The sequence below is a fragment of the Oryza glaberrima genome, chromosome 6, assembly GCF_000147395.1.
Source record: "Oryza glaberrima chromosome 6, OglaRS2, whole genome shotgun sequence".
In the NCBI taxonomy this organism is placed as follows: domain Eukaryota; kingdom Viridiplantae; phylum Streptophyta; class Magnoliopsida; order Poales; family Poaceae; genus Oryza; species Oryza glaberrima.
Window position 1 is genome coordinate 772,003 of NC_068331.1, and position 22,736 is coordinate 794,738.

Below are 22,736 nucleotides of genomic sequence, written 5' to 3' on the forward strand. Positions count from 1 at the left end.
CCCTGTGTCTGCACTCTGCAACAATAACATGAACACAATCATCAGCTCACATGACATCGATGGAGCATTCATATGATGCTTCTTTACTCCGTACGCTTTAAAGAAAAAACTAAATTCTAAAAATAAATCTGAACAGATAATTCGAATTGTTTCTTTTTAAGAGAGAGTACACCCACATATATCCATCGTATTAGCTAGTACAATCATTTTTATCTAATTTCTTAATGTTTGTATATAACTTTAATTTATAAATGCTTACATTTTCGGATGGAGAAAATATCTAGCAACGATTATCATCAAAACATATGAACATATGTATGCCCATTTCATTTCTATGAATTTTACGTGGTCAACCATATTTAGACTTGGTCTCCACCGCGTTCATCGTTTTTATATCGTCCGGCGCGAATAGCCGGAACATAAGCTAATCTTATTATTACTAGCCTAAAGTACGTACGTACACGTATCGTGTCCAACAATTGAATTAATCATCACCACCTTTCGCTAGTACTGCACTTAATTTTAGTCTTGAGACTAATTCCAACACAACCCATCCCATACATAAGTATATACGGAGTACATAGACCGTTTCTCTATATTATGCTACTACTTGCTGTTGCTGCTTCAATTTTCGTGATATACAGTACGTACGTATAGCTCTGTGATTTCAATTACACAACAATTTCTAAACAAAACACAACAATTAATCAATGACTTATATATATACTACCTTCATGTTTTAATGGATAACACCATTAATTTTATAATAATGTTTGGCCATTCATTTTATTAAAAAATTTAATATAAATATGTTAAAGTATAAGTCATACCTGAAGTTATTTAATAATAGAATAAATCACAACAAGATAAATGATATTTATATAATTTTCTATAATAAGATAAATGGTTAACATTGTGTTAAAAGTTAACTGTGTTATTATGAATTAAAAATCAGAAGAAGTATTTCGTACGTTTACGTGTCATCTCGATCCTCTGAATTGTGATAGGCTGCATGCAATCAGCTGGCTGGTTAATTAAACATGGGAGTATATATGCTCCTATAACTTGGCCTTGTTGAGATCAATTGATCATAAATAAAATGGCAAATTCTTGGTAGCTGCCGTGTTTGCTCTGCTCTGCTCTCTTCTTCGCCGATCCATTCAACAAAGTAATTAAGCATCCAAATAATAGTAGTACTCCATAGTCCATGGCCCGGATGACGCATATGTGCACATGGCGGATCATATTCATATGTGCCATATGGACACCAGTGATTTCATTAAACTGCTTACCAATCTGAATTCATTCCAGCTCAACACTAGCTAGTTAATCTCCACATAATTAATGCATGTGATTGCGACCCTACCACGAACCAATCTTCGGATCAATTCAAAATGTTCATATCTACAAACAGACAACCTGCAGTATACTCACTTCACAGAGCATTATTCAGCATCAGAAGTGCCCTGAACTGATGTTGTTGAAGGCCAGTATAGTTCTCAACGCCGGCCGGCCTCTCTCTACCAAATTCAGGCCCGTTGTTTTCTTCTTATTGTGAATTAGAGAGTTGTGAATTCAGGCCAGTATAGTTCTTATGAATTAGAGATAATTATCTATTTGCCACTCTTATAAGTAATGATTAAGGTTTTCCATTGAACCCACATGTAATAGACACATGAGGACCCACGTGCCATAGATTGTAGGTGACAAATTCTTAATTGCCACATATTAAACATGGCAAATAGTTAAATGCCCTTTTTTTAGGCTGTGTTTAGTTCCTCGCTAAAATTGGAAGTTTGAAGAAATTGAAACGATGTGACGGAAAAGTTGGAAGTTTGTGGGTAGGAAAGTTTAATGTGACGGGAAAGTTGGAAGTTTGAAGAAAAAAGTTAGAATCTAAACAGGGCCTTATATAGTAATTTTTAAAACATATTTTCAATTATGTAAGACATAAATATTATCACAAAATGAGATAAGCCATCGTCCATCTATCCATTCAGCTGAAACTGAAAGAACCGGCCGGTGATGAGGATAACACTAGCCGTTGTACATGTACTAGTACACCTTTGGAAGCAAACAACAAGAGCACTTGGTGTCTGCATGATTAATTAATTAATTAATTGAACTGTTCCAAACTCCAAAGACAAGAACAAGTCGGTGCATCCCCACAATAACATGGGACACATGGAAACCCCAAACCCAACACAACCGTTGGTGCTGATTTTTGTAGGCCAAGAAAGAAGAAGAAGAAGCTGTGGGGTTGACACACAGCCCGGCCATAGCTTAGCAGATGCAATGCAAGGAATGGATATGCAACTAGTCTACAATGCAAAACTTGTGGTCCATGAAGCAATATCTTGAACGCCAGTATTAATTTGGCCATTTCAATAGGGGTACTAGTATGCTGCCAGCTTGGGGCCAGGGAACACCGAACACCAACATACGTACACAACTCCTCAAACCAAACGAAATTAAGGGTGTCTTTAGATGCAGGGGCGTAAAGTTTTGGTGTGTCACATCGGATATACTGAACACATTTGAAGTATTAAACGTATGCTAATAACAAAACAAATTACATAATCCATATGTAAACTGCGAGATGAATTTATTAAACCTAATTAATCCGTTATTAGTAAATATTTACTGTAGCACAACATTGTCAGATCATGGCGCAATTAGGCTTAAAAGATTCGTCTCGCAATTTACACACAAACCGTGTAATTAGTTTTTTTTTATCAATATTCAATACTCCGTACATGTTTTCAAACGTTCGATGTGATGGGGAAAAAATTTTGCCAGTGATCTCAATCACCCCTAATTGTTTATGTCACCCTTATGTGCCGTCCAAGTTAAACACATGTCGTATTATTTGTTAACTCATACTCCCTTCAATCAACTTCTGAAGTTAATATAGATAAATGTTTTAAAACAGAAGTTGATTCTTGTTTAGACAGATGGTACGGTGTACTCTTCATATACAGCGGTGTGGCTGATATGAATGATGATGATGATGATGATGATGGCGGTGGTGGTGTTTATGAATGCGGTTTGGCAATTTTGTTTTTCAGATGGACCCAGGTGCATCCGTGCATGTGCGAAATGAGAAATGTGCATTCTGAAATCTGAACCCTCCGCTCCCGTTCACACCATCATCTCCTGACACTATCTTGAGTATTAAACTTTCAATCCATTTGTAAATAAATAAAGTGAAACTTAAAAATGACCTGCATGCAGATTGTTACGGCAAAGTGGGTTTGGTGTGTTTGATTGATCTAATAACCGTGCGTGCTCAGTCAGACACGCTCCGCTCGTTGTTAAGCTTAAACCTGTGCTTTTGATAGTGAGATTTTCATATCACCCTAATATAGTGGGACCCGAGTTCACCAAACCATTTTAAATAAAATTATCGCCATTCCAAGATATGATGTTTATTGTGATAACCATGAAAACCGTGTAGATATCACGGTTTTAATAAATAAGAAGATTTACTACACGTATTAGCCGCGTGATTTTGCAAAACCCTGGTGGGGACTCACGGCAGATTTGGTAGTAATTGATGCCTAGAGCCTGGCATTAAAATTTTAAAAAACGCGTGAATCATTCAGATATTCAAAAAAAAATAAAATTGTGCAGAATTCACCGTCACTGGCAGGTGTTTGTTGGTCACCTGGCCAGCTGCATCCTACCCTGTAATACGCGCTTCCTTCCTGGTACAGCTCTTCCCCTCCTGCATATGCACGCAGCAGCAGGCCAGCAGCCGCCAATTAAAAAGAAGCTTTAAGATTAAGAAAAAACCACAACAATAAATAAATAAACAAAGAAAGAAACAAACGAAGAATTTCTCTCATAAACAAGTTGTTCAGTGTAGCACTTTTGATCTGGGTTCGACTCTTTATACGAGCGATTTTCTCAGGATTTAACGACTTTGTTCTTTCAGTGGTATGCAACGTATCTGTCGACAGCGAAACGCATGTGGTGATTTCGTCAATCTCCAGATTTGCCGGCTCAGTCTTTGAAGATACTTATAGGGATAGGGTTGCATGTGTATGTTCATAAGGGTGAGTATCTACGTTGTAATGTTTAATTTTTTTAAAAAAAATATTCAAAACAAAAAAAAAGAAAAGAAAATCTCTCCTTTTGTTTGAAATATTTTGGCTCCCCATTCCCAAGTCTCCCCCATCCCCATGTGAGCACGCGTCTTTGTGCTGCCCTTTTCCATTTCCTCTGCCTCCTCCTCCTCCTCCTCCTACTCATTCTTCCTCGCTGCAGCAGCCGCTTGCTTCCTTTGAGACTTCGTCGTCATCTTCTCCGAGCTTAGCTTTCACCAAACCACTAGTACTTGTACTCACTCTTCGCTTCCCAAATCTTCCTCATCAATTGCTAATACGTGTAGTCTATCATCATTAACTCGCATCCCTTCCCCTTCCATTGCTCATTGTCTTTCCATTCATACGGTGTTGTGGCCCAAGAAGAAGAACAAGTACACCACACGCCATTACTCCCATCTCTCTTACTCCTCCTCCTCGAGTTTGATTGATTCGAGTGGTCGCATGGTAAGAAAGCCATTTCCATCTGATCCGATGAATCTGTGGGCTGTTCTCTGGTTTTTGAATCGGTCAGTCTGCGTTTGCCGGCGGTGTTGGATTTAGGGTTGAGTGAACACTCAATTTATCTCTTCGGATTCCATTCGATTTTTTTTATGCTTCTTGCTTCGTGTTCTGTGGGCGATGGCGACAGGTTTTGCTGCTCAGATTTGTTCTTCCCTTTTGCTTTCCTAAGTTTGAATCTTGGGTTTGGGTCCCGTGATTTCAGCCTATTCTCTCGCTGCCTGTCTGATTCTGATTTCTTTCCAAAGACGCTTCTTTGTGTTCAAAAGCTGGAATCGAATCTTCGAGCACAAATCTGCCATTTTTATCCTCGGATGCGGTAAAGACTTGCTCTTTTCCTTCGATTCGCAGATCAGAAAGTGAGGTGATCTGAGAGAAGCTAGCGCGGCGCCGCCATGGCTTCCAACGGCGGCGGCCTGCGTCACAGCAACAGCAGCCGCCTCTCGCGCATGTCCTACTCCGGCGAGGACGGCCGCGCTCAGGCCCCCGTCGCCGGCGGCGACCGACCGATGGTGACGTTCGCTCGCCGCACCCACTCGGGGCGCTACGTGAGCTACTCCCGCGACGACCTCGACAGCGAGCTCGGCAACAGCGGCGACATGTCGCCGGAGTCTGGGCAGGAGTTCCTCAACTACCACGTGACGATCCCGGCGACGCCGGACAACCAGCCGATGGACCCGGCCATCTCGGCGCGGGTGGAGGAGCAGTACGTCTCCAACTCGCTCTTCACCGGCGGCTTCAACAGCGTCACGCGGGCGCACCTCATGGACAAGGTGATCGAGTCGGAGGCCAGCCACCCGCAGATGGCCGGCGCCAAGGGCTCCTCCTGCGCCATCAACGGCTGCGACGCCAAGGTCATGAGCGACGAGCGCGGCGACGACATCCTCCCCTGCGAGTGCGACTTCAAGATCTGCGCCGACTGCTTCGCCGACGCCGTCAAGAATGGCGGCGCCTGCCCCGGCTGCAAGGACCCCTACAAGGCCACCGAGCTCGACGACGTGGTCGGTGCGAGGCCGACGCTGTCGCTGCCTCCGCCGCCCGGTGGCTTGCCGGCGTCGAGGATGGAGAGGCGCCTGTCGATAATGCGGTCGCAGAAGGCCATGACCAGGAGCCAGACCGGCGATTGGGATCACAATCGGTGGCTGTTCGAGACCAAGGGGACCTACGGATATGGCAATGCCATTTGGCCCAAGGAGAACGAGGTCGACAATGGCGGTGGCGGTGGCGGAGGCGGCGGGCTGGGTGGAGGCGACGGCCAGCCGGCAGAGTTCACGAGCAAGCCATGGAGGCCGCTCACTCGCAAGCTCAAGATTCCTGCGGGTGTCCTTAGCCCATACAGGTGAATGGCTCACATGTCCATCCATGTGCTCACATTTGACTGATTGGATCCGTTGATCTGGTAGAAAGTAATATATTGTTTTGAGATGCATTTGATTTGTTTAGTGTTGGAAATGAAACTAAAAAACAAACCTGGATTTGTAGATATATACTCCCAGCTGTTAGATCTCTGCTCAATAGATAAATATGTTAGCTGACTTGTTAGATCTGTTCTATTTCCTCTGATCTCTCCAGCTTCCAAACAAATACACAATATTATAGCTAATCTTATAATGCAGTTTATAGATGCTAACCTTAGTTTGGTTGTTCCATGCAGGCTTCTTATTCTTATCCGTATGGCTGTTCTTGGTCTATTCCTTGCATGGAGAATTAAGCACAAGAATGAGGATGCAATGTGGCTATGGGGCATGTCTGTTGTTTGCGAACTCTGGTTTGGCCTCTCTTGGCTCTTGGATCAGCTGCCAAAGTTGTGCCCTGTTAACCGAGCAACTGACCTTGCTGTCCTGAAAGATAAGTTTGAGACCCCGACGCCATCAAATCCTAACGGAAGATCTGACCTGCCGGGGCTCGATATATTTGTCTCTACTGCTGATCCAGAAAAAGAACCCCCATTGGTCACAGCGAATACTATTCTGTCCATCCTTGCTGCTGATTATCCTGTTGAGAAGCTTTCTTGCTATGTTTCTGATGATGGAGGCGCTCTCCTGACATTTGAAGCAATGGCTGAAGCCGCTAGCTTTGCAAACATGTGGGTTCCTTTCTGTCGCAAACATGACATTGAGCCTCGCAACCCAGAGAGCTACTTTAATCTGAAGAGGGACCCATACAAGAACAAGGTCCGTTCTGATTTTGTCAAGGACAGAAGAAGGGTGAAGAGGGAGTACGACGAGTTCAAGGTCAGGATCAATAGCTTGCCTGATTCAATCCGCCGCCGCTCCGATGCATATCATGCCAGGGAGGAAATCAAGGCCATGAAGCGGCAACGAGAGGCTGCTCTCGATGACGTGGTGGAGGCTGTTAAAATCCCTAAAGCTACCTGGATGGCTGATGGCACGCATTGGCCTGGTACCTGGATTCAGCCATCTGCTGAGCATGCTCGGGGTGACCATGCTGGAATAATTCAGGTAGACATTCTTACATCACCTCTCAACTTGATTTTCATATATGGCTTGCAATGCCCTCAAGTTAGCTAGCTGCATATAAGCAGTATTGCACGTTTGCACAAATAATTACTGTTCATTTTTGTTTTTTCCCTTGAGCAGAAGCATTCTCATCTTTTGCACTGTTTTAATATCTAGCAGTATCTCTATGGGGCTTACCTCTATCTATCTTGTAATAGTGAACCAGGAAAATGCCACCCGTTTGATCATTGCCGTTTTGTGTTCAGGTAATGCTGAAACCTCCTAGTGATGACCCCTTGTATGGGACCAGCGGTGAAGAAGGCAGACCTCTTGATTTCACTGAGGTTGACATCCGTTTGCCGATGTTGGTCTATGTGTCCCGAGAGAAGCGTCCTGGTTATGATCACAACAAGAAGGCTGGTGCGATGAATGCGTTGGTCCGCTCATCTGCTGTCATGTCAAATGGACCTTTCATCCTCAACCTTGATTGTGATCACTATGTTTACAACTCACAAGCTTTCCGTGAAGGCATGTGCTTCATGATGGATCGTGGTGGTGACCGTATTGGCTATGTCCAGTTCCCTCAACGGTTTGAGGGCATTGATCCATCAGATCGATATGCTAACCACAACACTGTCTTCTTCGATGTCAACATGCGTGCACTTGATGGTATCATGGGACCAGTCTATGTCGGCACTGGATGTCTTTTCCGTCGCATTGCTTTGTATGGATTTGACCCACCCCGCTCCAAGGAACATAGTGGTTGCTGCAGCTGTTGCTTCCCCCAGAGGCGCAAGGTTAAAACTTCCACAGTTGCATCTGAAGAGAGGCAGGCTTTGAGAATGGCAGATTTTGATGATGAGGAAATGAACATGTCACAATTTCCCAAGAAGTTCGGTAATTCAAACTTCCTCATCAACTCTATCCCAATTGCTGAATTCCAAGGGCGACCTCTTGCTGACCATCCTGGAGTCAAAAATGGACGTCCTCCTGGTGCTCTCACCGTCCCTCGTGACCTTCTTGATGCTTCCACAGTTGCTGAGGCTATCAGTGTCATCTCATGCTGGTATGAAGATAAGACTGAGTGGGGTCAGCGTGTTGGATGGATCTATGGTTCAGTCACAGAGGATGTGGTCACTGGTTACAGGATGCACAACCGTGGATGGAAATCAGTTTACTGTGTCACCAAACGTGATGCTTTCCGTGGCACTGCACCAATCAACCTTACTGACCGTCTTCATCAGGTGCTACGGTGGGCTACTGGTTCAGTGGAAATCTTCTTCTCACGCAACAATGCACTACTTGCAAGCCGAAAGATGAAGTTTCTTCAAAGGATTGCGTACTTGAACGTCGGCATTTACCCCTTCACATCAATCTTCCTCATTGTCTACTGCTTCCTGCCAGCCCTGTCCCTCTTCTCGGGACAGTTCATTGTGCGGACGCTAAATGTGACCTTCCTGACCTATCTGCTCGTCATCACTCTGACAATGTGCATGCTTGCGGTGCTCGAGATCAAGTGGTCAGGCATCAGCTTGGAGGAATGGTGGAGGAATGAGCAGTTCTGGCTAATCGGAGGAACTAGCGCCCATCTTGCTGCTGTTCTTCAGGGTCTTCTCAAGGTGATAGCTGGTATCGAGATCTCCTTCACGCTGACATCCAAATCTGGAGGAGATGAAGCAGACGACGAGTTCGCTGATCTCTACATCGTCAAGTGGACATCACTCATGATCCCACCGATCGTCATCATGATGGTTAACCTGATCGCCATCGCTGTCGGGTTCAGCAGGACAATATACAGTGAAATCCCTCAGTGGAGCAAGCTCCTCGGAGGCGTGTTCTTCAGCTTCTGGGTGCTGGCTCACCTTTACCCCTTCGCCAAGGGGCTAATGGGAAGGAGAGGACGAACACCGACCATCGTCTTCGTCTGGTCTGGCCTCCTTGCCATCACCATCTCATTGCTGTGGGTTGCCATCAATCCGCCGTCACAGAACTCGCAGATAGGCGGCTCCTTCACGTTCCCCTGAGCTTCCTCATGAACATGAACCTTTTGTATGATGAATTATAAGAGTGGTCCCAGTAGCAGTTGTCCTTGCTGTTGGACAAGTAAATTCTTTACCTATGTTTACTTAGGTTTTTCTTTTTTTTTTGGGTCCAAGATGATACTATTATGAATCATGCATGATACTAGTTCTTTTGTTCGTTTTTGTGCCAAAATGAGAAGAGGTTCTGTTTGGACCTGAACATCAATCAATTGCAAAAATTCGGAGACTAGGAAGTTCAGAGTTGCACTCCTGCACTTCTTTGGAGCTCTTCCATTCTGCATAACTGCGCTGTCTACTTGTATTGCATTTGTCTACTCTTAATCCTTCACTTTGCAGTAGTACTATCATTCTTGATGCTTTCCTTTTCATTACACTTGGTCGTTACGAGCAGGTAAGAATGGCTTAGTATTTTTCAACACGGAAATTTCTCTGACGGTGTAGTAGCAGAGAAAGTGTTGCATGACACGGTCAGAGCTTGTGCTGCCTGCAAGGCAAAGACCAATTCTTGCTGTGTTTGTTCGAGTGTTGCTTTTAGCTAGCATTGCTTTCAGTTGTGACTTCTGACATGGATATTTTTGGAGAATCATTATTGTCTGAAGGAGTATTCGCCTCTTTTTCTGGGTGTGACTACTTGTAATTGACTGACGCCATACTGGCTGGGTCAACTATACCGTACAGCGGTGTGAGCTTTCAAAAACACGTCACAACTGAAAGAAAACGATACTGAAGAAAAGAGGAAAAATCATGTCATCTACTAGTACAAAGTACTCCCAACTACTACTACTGATCAGCACAACATTTTATCCATCGTTGTCGTTCTACTTTCACTTTCCAAACTGGCTTTTGCAGTTTCTACTGCCTTCTCTCAGCAAAACTTGCACAATACTACCATAGAGCAACCACCATTGCTTTTGCAGTTTTGCTTCTTCTCGATGAAAATTACCCCACGCTTGCACCTTTCAGAAGAAGAAAAACTCTGGTTTGGTTAAAATGCTACCTAAAACATGGATATTACAGAGTAATTTCCTCAAATATCATTCATGTGATAAGAGTAGTGTCTACCATCAATACCAAAAGATAATTTATTTCATGAAGTGCAATTTGTGGATGGTGGAATTGAACAAAGCATCACTTAAAAGTATGCTACTATTGACCGGCACACAACATTTCATCCATCGTGGTTGTACTTTCACTGTCCAAACTGGACTACGCCAAGCAGTTTCTACTGCCTTCCCGGCACCACTTGCTAGATGCAACCACCATTGCTTTTTGCTTCTTCCAGATAAAAATTTACACCCTTTTATATGCATAAAACTCACCACGATAGACACTAGTTTGGTTGAAATGCAACAGATAGCATGGACATTGCAGAGTAATTTCCTCAATATCATTCATATAAGTTATAACAGAGAAGTGTCTACCATCAATACCAAAAGATGATTCATTTCATGCACTGCAAGTTGTTGATGGTGGAATTGAACACAGCATCAGGTACAAGTATCCCGCTATCTAAATCTCTACCTTGACGAGGAGCCATAAGCATGGAGGAACATACATCCAAAGCAGGTGAAGCAAATGCATCACCGGATCATTTCACTAGGCAGACCACCACAGACCTATGACCTCCGACAAATTCTACAGTATGAACAATCCTATCAGCTAAGATACTTCCTCGAAGTTACCACATCGGCTATTTCTGCTGATTGTCATGCAGCAACTCAGAAGGCAATGATGCAGGGTCAAGCTCCCAGCAATCAGTAGGAGGCAGGGTTGAGCCTTCACCCTTGGGCGCTCTCCTCGCCGGAATCTGATGCGAGAGTTTCCCCATATCTCCCTTGTGAAGGGTCTGGACAGCATAGCGACCGACATCCTGGCGGGTAAAGATGCTCCTGAAACCTTCCACCTTCTCCAGGTAGCCGAAGCTGGCACCATAAAGGTCACTGTACCCACTGAGGAACACCACAAACTCATACTTTGGCCTCCCCGAATCGGCATCCTTTCCGCCATGGAGCGCCCAAACCGAGCCCTTCTTGGGGTAAATCCGGTACACCTCCCTCGCCACCCTCTCATAGGCGACATGATGCGAGAAGATGTTCACTGAATGCACGGTGACCGTTCTCCCGACCTTGAACTCCCCACATGGCTTCCCCTCCCCTCCATCTGGCTGGAGATCAAGCCACCTTATCTGTGCACGGAATCGGCCCCCTGGTGTAATCATCTCCACCAGCGCATAGTGACGAGGCATACCGTCATCATCACCGTACAATGCCCACACCTGGCCTCTCTTGAAGCACTTCTCGCAGCGGTCGGCGTCGAAGTTGTAGAAGTCTGAGTCCTCCACATCCATCATCTCAGAGTCGTTGTTCTGCTGCTGCTCCTCTTCCTCATCATCCTCATCGTCATCGTCATTGTCATCGTCGTCATCCTCGTCGAGTCTGGATGAGTTGTTGGTTGCTCTTTTCTTGGAGAGCTGGAGCTGCATCTCGGCGAGCGTCATCTCACGCTTCTGGGTTTTGGGCTTCTTCTTAGCCGGCGGCAGCGGGTCTGGCTCCGCCTCCGCCTCAGCCTCCGGCGGAGGGGGCACTTCGGAGGCGAGGAAGGTGCGGCGGCAGGAGGGGCACATGAGGCGGAATCCGACGTACTTGCGGTCGAACTCATGGAGGAGGCGGCAGCCGGCGCAGGCCGTCCAGAAGGTGGGCGGGACGGGGGCGGCGGCCTGGTTGGCGAGCGCGGCGTAGGCGTCGGCGGCGCGGCGGAGCGCCTCCTTGACGGCGGAGGAGACGGCGGGGGAAGAGGAGGGCGGGGCGGAGCGGAGGGATTTGGAGAGGGATTTGTAGTGGCGGCGGAGGGCGGAGGGTGAGAGGGGCGAGGCCTGGGAGTGGGGGGAGTCGGGGAGGAGGAGGGTGGCGCGGTGGGAGGAGTCGTCGGCGGCGAGGACGGAGACGGCGGTGAGGAGGAGCGAGGCGCGGGTGGAGTCCGGGTCGAGGCGGGCGGCGCGGCGGGCGTGCTTGTGCGCGGCGCGGAGGCGGCCGGCGTCGAGGTCGGCCTCGGCCAGGGAGAGGAGGCGCGAGAGCTCGTCGTCGTCGTCGTCCGCATCGGCGGCGCGGGAGGGCCCGCCGGGCATCGGCGGCGGGTGGTGGGTGGTTGCGGGTGTGGGGGTTTGGTCGCCGCGCCGCCTCAACCTGGCTTGGTTGAGTCGAGTTGAGTTGAGTGTGTGAGAGAGATGGAGAGAGGCTGCTATTCTATTTGGTGTGGGCTTTGGTGGGCCTTGGACTGCTGCTACCTAGCCAACCCAACACAAGCTTGGCCTTCTCTTCTTATAAAGGCTTCTTTAATTCTTTTGCATTCGCTTGCTTCTACTCTCTCTCTTTGTGCTACCCTTTAGCACTTTGTGAATTGCGAACGAGTTGGTTAGCAAGTTACTAGTGTATACTATACTACTACATAAACATTTAGATTTCGGGTGCAACTTAACGTTTCCTTTTTGTCGTAAATGGTACTCACATTGAGTATCATTCGGACCCTACCCTTGGATTTTTGGGAGCAACTTAACGAACTTACAGCGCGTTGTCGCAAATGGTACTCGGATTTGAGTAGAGACTACCCAAAATGCTGTTGAAACAGAGGCCCACGAGAAGACCATTTGAACTGGAGAGCTTACGGTTAATCTGAATCACAAGGACGAATTGGCATACTGCACAACATCTCAGTCACCACCAATACAGCAGAGGTTCGGTGACTTCGGTCCCGTGCAGCAAGGATTCCCCCGATAAGGGCTCCTTCGAAAAGCAGAAATTTTTACATGATTTACACAGCAAACAATTCAATTCCTTAAAAATTCCCGCGAAATTCCTCTAAACCCAACAGGCCTTAATTAATACGGGCCATTTGCATCCCTAAACCAAGCTGCCCGGGTAAGGCAAAGCTGAACAAGACCCCAGTTGTGTGTGTAGTTTGTTTGGTCAAATCACAGCCTTAAGAATGCATAACTGAAGTAAGCAGCGGCTGCTTGATAGCCCTGCAGAGTAACGGAAGTGGTTTTACATATGGGGAAAACACTCATGTTGTGAAATTGAATTTTTGACGTTCAAAACCTTGTGCCTAGTTACCGGAGTCCATACGTCGTCCTGTTTCATTTTGCACTTCTTCACTGTTGCTAATTTGCAGGAAGACCAGCAGCTTCTGCAATTCTTCCATTGTTGGCTAGTTCAGAAGACTACTTCAAAAGTAAACATTGCACTCAGAACAGTAAATGATGTGCGTCTTACCAGGAGGGAAAATGTTCTCGTTGTATAATCATAGCAGGATGGATATGATGCTGACTAGCTGAGCTCTCGGTACAGCAATGCGAAGCAAACTATCTGCCCTCCAATTATGCGGCTTGAAGCTATGAGCTGATTGTGAGAGGCTTGAAGCTATGAGCTGATTGTGAGACAGTGTAGTTGATCATCTCTGCATCCAACAAAGATGCGTCCACCAACCATCAAGGGCGATGAGAAGATGTCCCCAGGAAGATCTATTGCAGCAAATCCTTGCACCAAGTCATTACAAATACTTCCATTAACTTTCTCTTCCTTAGCATCAGCTCTAATCCTAATGACATGGACCTGTCCCGAACTCGTGCAGATACAAGCGAATCTATATATAAGAAAAGGTGTGGTCATTTTCTTGATACATGATCACTGCGTAACTATGTTATCAATATATGAAATACCTTTCAGATGCTCCAGGTGAGGTTGCTGTTAACACTTCATCGACAAAAGCAGATGCGGTAATAGGGTCTCCAACTTCATATTTCCAAAGAAGAGCACCAGATGTCTGTAAGAAAAAAAAAATCACTCCACTACCTGTATTCTACACTACTTTAAAAGGTAGTAGTGGTGGTGGAAGTGAATCTGCCACCACCACCTATATCGCTGACATATGGGGCCTCCTCCTCGGTGAAACATACGTGCTCACTAAATTCAAACGGCCCCCACAAGAAGCATGTCTAAGCAAAATGATGTTAATATTTGTTTGGTAAGACCTGATAAGTATGTAGGGAAGTAATCCGTATAGTTAAAAGGAATTGGAAAGGGCCAGTTTGCAGATTCTTCAAAGAATGAGTGTGCACAACATGACTTATTTTTTGCTGTTGCAGTGCACATGCAATTTGCTAGTCTTTGCTAAAAGATGGGAATCAGAATTGTAATAAATTGCTAGGTACCAATCAATTGTGAAGATACCCTTTTGTTTTTCTGGTTATTTAGAAACACATTATGACACAGTTCAACGATTGAAGAGTTCTGTTTTAATTAACAGATAATCCCTTTCTAAAATTAGTTTCATTGACCATCCCTTACGTTGAGGACTCCCTGAAATGGCTAAATTAGCATCAGGAAACAAGTACAGGAGCATGGCAGTGAGAGGTGTCCAATGATCAGTAATTGTAATTCGGGTGTGTTGTGTTTGAAAACACGAGCACCAAATATATTTTGAAACTGTTGTTTAAATACAGAGTTATTGTATGGTGCAGCATTCATGCAATACCATGCATAATTCATTACTCTATGCTAAAGTTCTGCTCACATAAGAGGTTCAAAATTCAGGAGATCAAAACTTACAGTATCAAAAGAGTATAATCTTCCGTCACGGGAAGGTATCAACACCTGCAAATGACATATATGTAAAAGATTTTCACTACACTTCACATGGAACTCCATAAGCTACAGATGTAACTTTTGATCATTAGTCAATGAAAAGACACATAAATTGATACCATACCTGAGTAGGAAGGCCAGATGACAAACATGCACCAGCAAAAATAGGACCACCAACAGATGCCTGTGGTTTTAAAAATTAGTTACTACATTGTTGAAAGCAACATCAATGTGTTTAGAAAGCACCAGGGCACACCACAATAAAACTGGATTTACTTTGGTAATCTAAGCTTGATTTTTTTTATAAGCCTAACCAACCAAAATATCATCTGGCATTACACCAATTCCTGCTCACATGGCACTAGACCCAAGCCCAACCCCATTTGCCTAACATGGGAGCCATTTTCTAACCCATTTATCCAACCCACCACTTGCTGGCACCAGCAGAATTAATAGTGGCATACTGCCATAGCTATCATAAGAGGTACTCAGTTTATATGTGCTCTAATGACACCTGCTTATAAATTTGACCAAATACGAATAATGAATTTCCACTAGTATTTTACAGATGATCAACAACTACATCCATGATGTGTCATTCAATTGCAGAACTGTACTGTATAAAGCTGTTGCACCTTCCAAACGACAGAGCCATGTGAGTTCAATGCAATCACCAGACCATTCACCAGGCAGCAGATAACTGTAAATTGCAACTACAATCATCAGCAAAAACTGCATGCCATAAAAGTATATATTTGATCGAATCATAAAAATATGTTTGATCCGTGTACACACATATACTACCAAACTATATATATAATATAGTTTTCACTGATCCTGTGGTACGCTGTACATATTGCATTTCTTTAAATCTTTTTTTGTGAGGAAATATAATAAAAACACAAGTGCATATTGAAGGATATCAATGCACATTGCAACATGTTTGAGGACTACCTTTTCCACCATGATGATGTATAGCAAGAGAACCGAAAATTGGTGCCCCGGCTTCATATTGCCAAATTATCTTAAATGACGATACCTGTTACCACAAAGAAACCACAAACCAGTGAATACTTCAAACATTAAGCTGCTAATGATGTTTTCGTTGATATCACCAAGTTCACAAAGACATCTCCCATGGAACCCAAAGAAGGAAAGAAATACCGATGAGAAGGAAAAGGCTGTATTTTTTCCCTAAATTTAAGTTATCACACTAAAACTCACCTCAAGTGATATTGCAGTCACAAGGCCACTCGTAGATGCAACATATATCATGTTGTGTGTCTGCAAGGAGCAATATAGATGACAAAGTATTTGTGGATAGCCTAGATGAAATAAATAACCATACTGTGAGGAAGAATACCATGTCTATAGCAGGAGAACCATAAATGCTTCCACCACAAGAAATTTTGTAAGTGCAGCAACGATCTTTGTAATTTAACGCATATAAATGGTGGTCATAAGAGCCACACCTGCAGATTATAAACCACATAGAATTAATAAAAAACTACCAGCTGAATCTCATCTTTTGTGTAAGGGTATGCATCTGTATGATCGAAGAGGACATAGGATGAGAGACTATTGGTATTGGTTCCTCTCATCATCCTGTAAAGTTAGTCGAGACACCACCAATTGGATGTATGGTAAGAGGTCAAAGACAAACATATGTATTGCCATGACAAAACACTAGACTAAGACTAGAATGCCATAAGCCCCCTTACATGACTACCACATTCTAGTTGAAAGTAGAGAGGCTATTATTGGAACAAACATGCTTTGATCAGACCAGAGAAAAAGTATAAAGTGCAAAGGATAACGAGTACTAATGTACTATGGATGAAAGAGTAAAATGGTACCATATTAAGTTCCTTATCATGTCCACAGCCGGTTGCATTTTTACCTGCGAGAAGATAGATACCTCAATCTGAGATTGTGAGACATGAACAGTGACAACATTCTGTGAGGTGATAGTGACCAGGAGAATAATAGCATATTGTTTTTCGAAAGTTCAGCATCAAAGCCATACTGAACTTGTTGGAACAAAATCCAACAGAACTAATAACTAGTCATGGCATAACTTCGAGACTGCTTTGCCTACTTCCATCCCCAACTTGCATGGCTAGATATGCGTAGACATGTGTGTCACTCTTCTAATGCATTTACTATTTTACTTGCATTCGTTGTAACACCCAATAGCATGTTGCTAGTTAATAGTAGGAAAAAACTGAAATAAACTCAATAAAAAGGACTCATAAGCCTCAATATAGCAAGACATTAAGACTTATTAGGCAGTACAAACCCTTGATTTCACGAAAAATAAAGTACTGTCCGTAATAAATCAATTAAATGAAGGCACCTTTTTGGATGCTCTTTCTTTAAGAAGAGATAGACACCTGCCACTATATATCTTTCCAGCTGATGCTTAATGGGAGGAACTTCTACAATCTACATAAATGTCCCCTTATCTTATTATTTACCATTAGCAATTAGGGAGTTACAGTATAGCCACTTCAATAATATGAAAATATAACAGGGATTATACCCGAAACCCTAAGTTTACTAGGAGTATATCTATAATTTATAATAATCAGTTCAGCGTCATTTCGGTATTATTCTGAAATGAAAGTACAACTTCTATGTCACTATAAGGCTTAAAAGATGTCTTGAATGAGAAAATTGCAGCAGCTGTACCTCTCCATCAGTCTGAATGGTCCAAGCTTGTTTTCCAGTTAACATATCAAGGAAGTAGATTTTCCCTTTATAACATCCAACTACAACCTGCCCAAAAGATGTACTACCATGAACTGGCTGCAAGAATGCTAAGTGAATTCGTGCTGGTGTTTATTGTTGAGTTACCTCTGAAAAGTCACCTGTTATAGCAGCAGAACACTCTACACGTCCTTCCAATTTGACACTCCACCTCACAGAACCACTTCATATTATGTTGGGAGCAAGTTCAAACAACAGTTAGTATGCAAAGGTCAGAACCTAAATACTTCATTGAATCAAATTAAAATGAAACAAATCAATAATAAATTACTTTATATTAAATACACAACATGCCATTTCATAAGAACATTAGAGCGTATGTGGCACATTAGATTGTTCTAGATTCAACTTCAAAGTAAATCAGGAAAAGCAAAAGAAACAATGACTAGTTAAGATAAAAAAAAAACTCCTTGCAACAAGGAAAACTCACCTACAGCCATCAATGCAGAGAAATCTGTGTGAATGGGACCCGATAAATATACTCAGCATGCCATTGTTGGAGACAAGCAAAGGTGACGCGTCAACACATGAACCGAGAGGAATGTTCCAAAGGGCCTGAAGATAACCTCTTTTGTTGTAGGGAACATATGAGCAAACATCTTCAATTTGCAGCTTATCTTCGTATCCATGCATAAATCTATTGCAACGTCCAATAGACCATTTCTTTACTAAACAAAAATTCAAGATCCATGGACTGACATCGACACTGTTTCTGTCATTTGAGCATGTATCCAACAAGAGGGATTTTGTCTGGTATCTATCATTAGATAAAGGCACATTTCTGTTAAGCTGGCCATCTACTTCATTTGCATAATTCCCTGAAATGGCATCATGTGCACACTCTCCATCTCCATTTATATGTGCTTTTACTTCAGGAAAGTTATCATCTACACTTGTAGCGATCGGATTAAATGAGCTATGTATGCTGGAAGATATGTCCAATCCCTTCTTAGGGTGAGGCTCATGACTAGAAGAAAGTAAACAACCGTGCTTTGTAAATAAAGCATCCAAGAGCTTAGAAGGGGTGGAATATATATAAAGCATCCTCATGTCAATCTCCAGCTTGTGGGCTACGTGCGCAGCAGAAATTGAATTACCACCCAAGGTGAAGAAATCATCAAACTCGGAAACTTCATCAACAAGTAAGGCATCAGAAAATGCCTACAGTAGATAAGAGATGACATCAGTAAAAAATGATCATTATAATAATGAATACTCAAAGAATACAATAGCTCCAAAGAGAAACAAACAGAAACAAAATTAACAGTAGAGTAGATGGTAAAAACAAGAGAGTGCTTGAACAGACCTTTTTGATAACTTGCAAATGTGGATTAACTGTAATTCTTTCAGTTTCAGTTTCACAGGACTCCAAGGCACACTTCAAGCTTGATAGCTTCATATAATCAATCTTTCCTGAAGAAGTCAGAGGTAATGATTCCATGGGAAGGAAAAACCTTGGAATCATGGCTGGTGGAAGCTTCATTATGAGCCAACTTCGAATTGATGGCATGATAACTTCAGAAGATTTGTATCTTTTACGCCGCTGACAGTCTTCCACAGATGCGGTGCTACTCTTAAGCACCAGGTATGCCCTAAAATCCAGAAATTCATTATTTTGAAAAGTAACAGCAGCAGCACTGACATCTGGATGTTCATTTAAGGTAGATTCCACTTCCTGCAGTGAAAAACGCTGCCCATAAATTTTTACAGTACGGTCCTTTCTCCCAAGGAAAATAAATTCACCACTCTTTAAGCGTCGAGCAAAGTCACCGGTTCTGTAGTATGTTGAACTTCCATTGTCTTCAGTGTGATTACTCGCCATGGACTCTTCTAAATATCCAGCAAATAAACATGCTCCAGTGACATGCATTTCTCCTTCATCTGCTACCTCGGCGTCGGTTGCAATACAAACTTCACAATTTGAAATAGGAAATCCAATTGGTACACTAGTTAATTCTTCTCGCTTTAAAAGTATAGGCAGATCTGTGCAATCAAAAAATGTACAGTCACCAGAAACCTGAATCACAAGCGCAACATTTGATTAGCTAAAGAAGAAATATCACCACTGCCATTTCAGCTCCTTGCATGAGGAGAACAGGACAAATATAGCATAAATGAAACATGCTAGTTTCAAGATCACAGTTCGATGGCCTTCATATACCAAGTAATGATAAGTACGCTATATTGCTACACGAGTTACCTAACACCGTAACACGTGTTTCAGAATGGAACACTAACTGTACCTTTTCAATTTTCATATCATAATTCAAGACCAATTTAAATTATCATGAAGCAAATATCAAGTTTGATTCATGTTGAATAAAAAGGTGTAAGAGAATTTAACTACTCAACCCTTATGGCACATGTGCTCTTCATCATAACTCCCTTAAAGTTTTAGTATAACAGGAATCAGTAAAATGATGGTTAGGAAATGATGTGCAACCAAACCATGAATTACCACTCATGGTCACAAGCTTAATATTGCAAGAATATTTTACTGTAATTTATGCTAACACTAGTAAAGATGACACAAGTCATGCTCTCAATTCTGTGTGCATGGAAAAGATGCGGTACAAATCAGTTTTCACCAATATTTATTTTAGGAGAAGTCAAGCCAGATGGCCGGCCAATGTACTGTTGATTTTGATCGCCAGAAGCCAGTAAGATAAATGGTGTAAACCATATGATTATAAGAATACATTATTAAAACAAAGATAACATAATATGAAATGCAAGTGGTTAATTTTCTCACCTCTGTCGTTCCATACAGATTTACAATAGTAGTCTCTGGCAGAATTTCATGCACTCTCTTCCACAACAATATGGATAGATTCTCGCCACTAAATATTAGCATCTTAAGCGGGTTATGTCCCCATGAAAGATTTTTCTCCAGGGAAGGTAGTATTATCTCCATCAATGATGGAACCAAATTCATCCTTGATATACCATATGCCTAAGAAAAAATTAGAAAAAAAAAATCAGGCCCACCAAGAAGAACATGGCGTAATAGCTATAATCGTAATATGTATTGATTTACCATGAAAATCCCATTATATGAGTTGCTACTTTTTTTATCAAAGCAATTGACTCTAAAATAGACAAGAGCCAGAAACTATAGTACCAATTCTGTCAACATTGGTAGCATCCTAAAATTACTGTTTTGCTACGGAAGAAGAATAATGTAGAACTATATCTCTTAGCAGTAGCTCTTTCCAATGATATTTGAAAGAGGACAAAAATGTACTAATATACATTAAATTTTACCCACTTTTGGACACAATTAAGCAAATATAACTTGTATTAGAAAAAGAAATCCTAACTGCGAAAATGTAAGGAAAATGAAAAGGTAAGCCTATTTATCGCAAATTAGTGTACAACCGTGCCAACATGTGCACAGTCCACTTTCATCCTAGTTTGCCCCACTAAATTGTAATTCAAAATTTCAAAATGACTGCTACAAAAAGGACTATATTTGCAAAATTCATCAGAGATGCTGTTTTCGAACGCTACTGCAATTTATTTCAACAAGCAGAAGCCTTGGATATAATGTTTTATGGAGAAGACAAATTGGACAATGAAAGCATAACTCTCTCTCCCCTACTATTTCATTAAAAAAGAATAGCAATATTTCCACCAAAACAATGATTAAACTAGGTAACCTTAATCAAGTTGGCCAAGGATGCTGGATTAGCTCTCCAATCATTAGGAGGAGGAATGACAAGTGTTGTGCAAGTCAACACAGCAGAAAGGAACTCCTGCAGATGGTCTACAAAGCTGACAGATGTCTTAAACAATAACAGGTCATCTGAACATAGAGGTTTCCATCTTTGCATCCACAAAAAGCGGTTCAGAAGACCTAAGGAATAATAGCAAAATAAGAGATCTTAATGAGCTGTCCGCCCAATCCAAACCTAGAAAGACAATCTAACAGACCTTAAATAAGAAATTACAAAGCAAAAGATAAAAAAATATGAGCCATTTAATGTTTCGCTGGTAACATATATTTTTGCTACCATGTAATTTCAGATACTCTATGCCTGCAGTTTGGCATAGTAAACATTTGGGCTTAGGCTAGCATTTTGGATATTGTAAACATTGGCATAAGATAGCCATCACGGCAGTATACTAAACTACTCTTTCTCAAGAAGAGCATCTAGAGACATGTCAACCAATTCCTTTGCCATGTCAGAAGCAAAATTTCTAAATGATAGCATAGAAGAAACAGTGAACCAGCAGCAAGGTGCAGTGATGTTACCTTTCTCTGTTCCACAAACACCTTTGGGTTTTCCAGTGGAACCAGATGTGAACATCACGTAGCAGAACTCCCTCGGCTTCTTGCACTCGCACGGCCAAGCAAGCTCATCTCGACCAATCCCACCCTTTTCATCCTCAAACACTTGCCATAAGTCGTCGTCCATGTGAATAACAGAGCAAGAGCTGCTCGCAAACACATGAGCTGCTCCCAAACCCCCTGATGATACAACGAGCACCGCATTCGACGACGAGGTGGCCCATCGAATCCTCTCCTCTGGCCACGATGGGTCCAGCGGCAGGAACGCCTCCCCGCATCTGAGCACGGCGAGGACGGCGGCGATGTACTCCACCGAAGGCGAGGCGTAAACCCCCACAACCCTAGGCGCTGCGGCGGCTTCCACGGGGCGACCCGAACAGCCTAGGGTTCCAAATTCCCCCTTCGATCAGAGGACGAAACTACGAGTTAATTAAAAAAAACACGAACCAAGTCACCGCTCACTCACCAGGCGATTCATCACGGTGGCGGGAGGTAGACGAGCTGAGCTCCGCGGCGATGTGGCGGGAGAGGGTGGAGACGGCGGCGAGGAGGTCGGCGCAGGTGAAGCGGCGCTCGCTGTCGGAGCCGGAGGAGGAGGAGGAGGCCGCATGGATGACGGCGAGGCCGGTAGGGTTCCGGCGGGCGGCGCGGTCGAATGCGTGGGAGATGCAGCACGGCTCCTCCTCCTTCGCCGCCGCCGCCTCGGCCGCCATTCCGCCGCTGCCAGCGAGGTTTCCCTCGCCTTCCAAGACCGAGAATTTTCAGTATATGCCATCCTATTCGCAGCACTTTCAGCTGTTGCCACTTAATTCGTAACACCTTCAGAACATACCACCAGAGACGCGAATTGTTTTATTCCGTGACACTCCGTCCATCGATGCCGCACCCGTCAATTGGTCCGTGCAAGTGCTGTCGTTCGTCCATCGGGC

General features: G+C 43.3%; 3 protein-coding genes across 8 annotated transcripts; 1 reads left to right on the forward strand and 2 right to left on the reverse strand.

Moving 5' to 3' along the window:
- The first annotated feature begins 4,187 nt into the window (after positions 1 to 4,187).
- Positions 4,188 to 9,391, forward strand: LOC127776046 (cellulose synthase-like protein D2). The gene is made up of 4 exons (XM_052302361.1): positions 4,188 to 4,553; positions 4,959 to 5,946; positions 6,262 to 7,069; positions 7,333 to 9,391. The coding sequence occupies exons 2-4, from the start codon at positions 5,003 to 5,005 to the stop codon at positions 9,088 to 9,090; spliced, it is 3,510 nt and encodes a 1,169-aa protein (XP_052158321.1). The 5' UTR covers positions 4,188 to 4,553; positions 4,959 to 5,002; the 3' UTR covers positions 9,091 to 9,391.
- Positions 9,392 to 10,342: 951 nt separating this feature from the next.
- On the reverse strand, positions 10,343 to 12,350 carry LOC127776003 (uncharacterized). The gene has a single exon (XM_052302327.1). It carries the CDS (start codon positions 12,230 to 12,232, stop codon positions 10,799 to 10,801), a length of 1,434 nt encoding a protein of 477 aa, XP_052158287.1. The 5' UTR covers positions 12,233 to 12,350; the 3' UTR covers positions 10,343 to 10,798.
- A 553-nt stretch (positions 12,351 to 12,903) lies between these two features.
- LOC127776001 (putative acyl-activating enzyme 19) lies at positions 12,904 to 22,569 on the reverse strand. Of its 6 annotated transcripts, none has more exons than XM_052302321.1 (19): positions 22,274 to 22,569; positions 21,772 to 22,188; positions 21,176 to 21,372; positions 20,269 to 20,469; positions 18,823 to 19,533; positions 17,947 to 18,677; positions 17,604 to 17,679; positions 17,439 to 17,525; positions 16,604 to 16,647; positions 16,111 to 16,219; positions 15,972 to 16,031; positions 15,702 to 15,786; positions 15,383 to 15,447; positions 14,872 to 14,931; positions 14,712 to 14,756; positions 13,823 to 13,926; positions 13,377 to 13,746; positions 13,218 to 13,290; positions 12,904 to 13,126 (listed from the first exon to the last, which is right to left on the reverse strand). In XM_052302321.1, the coding sequence occupies exons 1-17, from the start codon at positions 22,518 to 22,520 to the stop codon at positions 13,524 to 13,526; spliced, it is 3,462 nt and encodes a 1,153-aa protein (XP_052158281.1). In that variant the 5' UTR covers positions 22,521 to 22,569; the 3' UTR covers positions 12,904 to 13,126; positions 13,218 to 13,290; positions 13,377 to 13,523. The 6 variants fall into 6 exon arrangements, with proteins under 6 accessions (XP_052158281.1, XP_052158282.1, XP_052158284.1 ...); XM_052302322.1 differs by having other exon boundaries at positions 13,203 to 13,290; XM_052302324.1 differs by having other exon boundaries at positions 13,218 to 13,298.
- Positions 22,570 to 22,736: the final 167 nt, after the last annotated feature.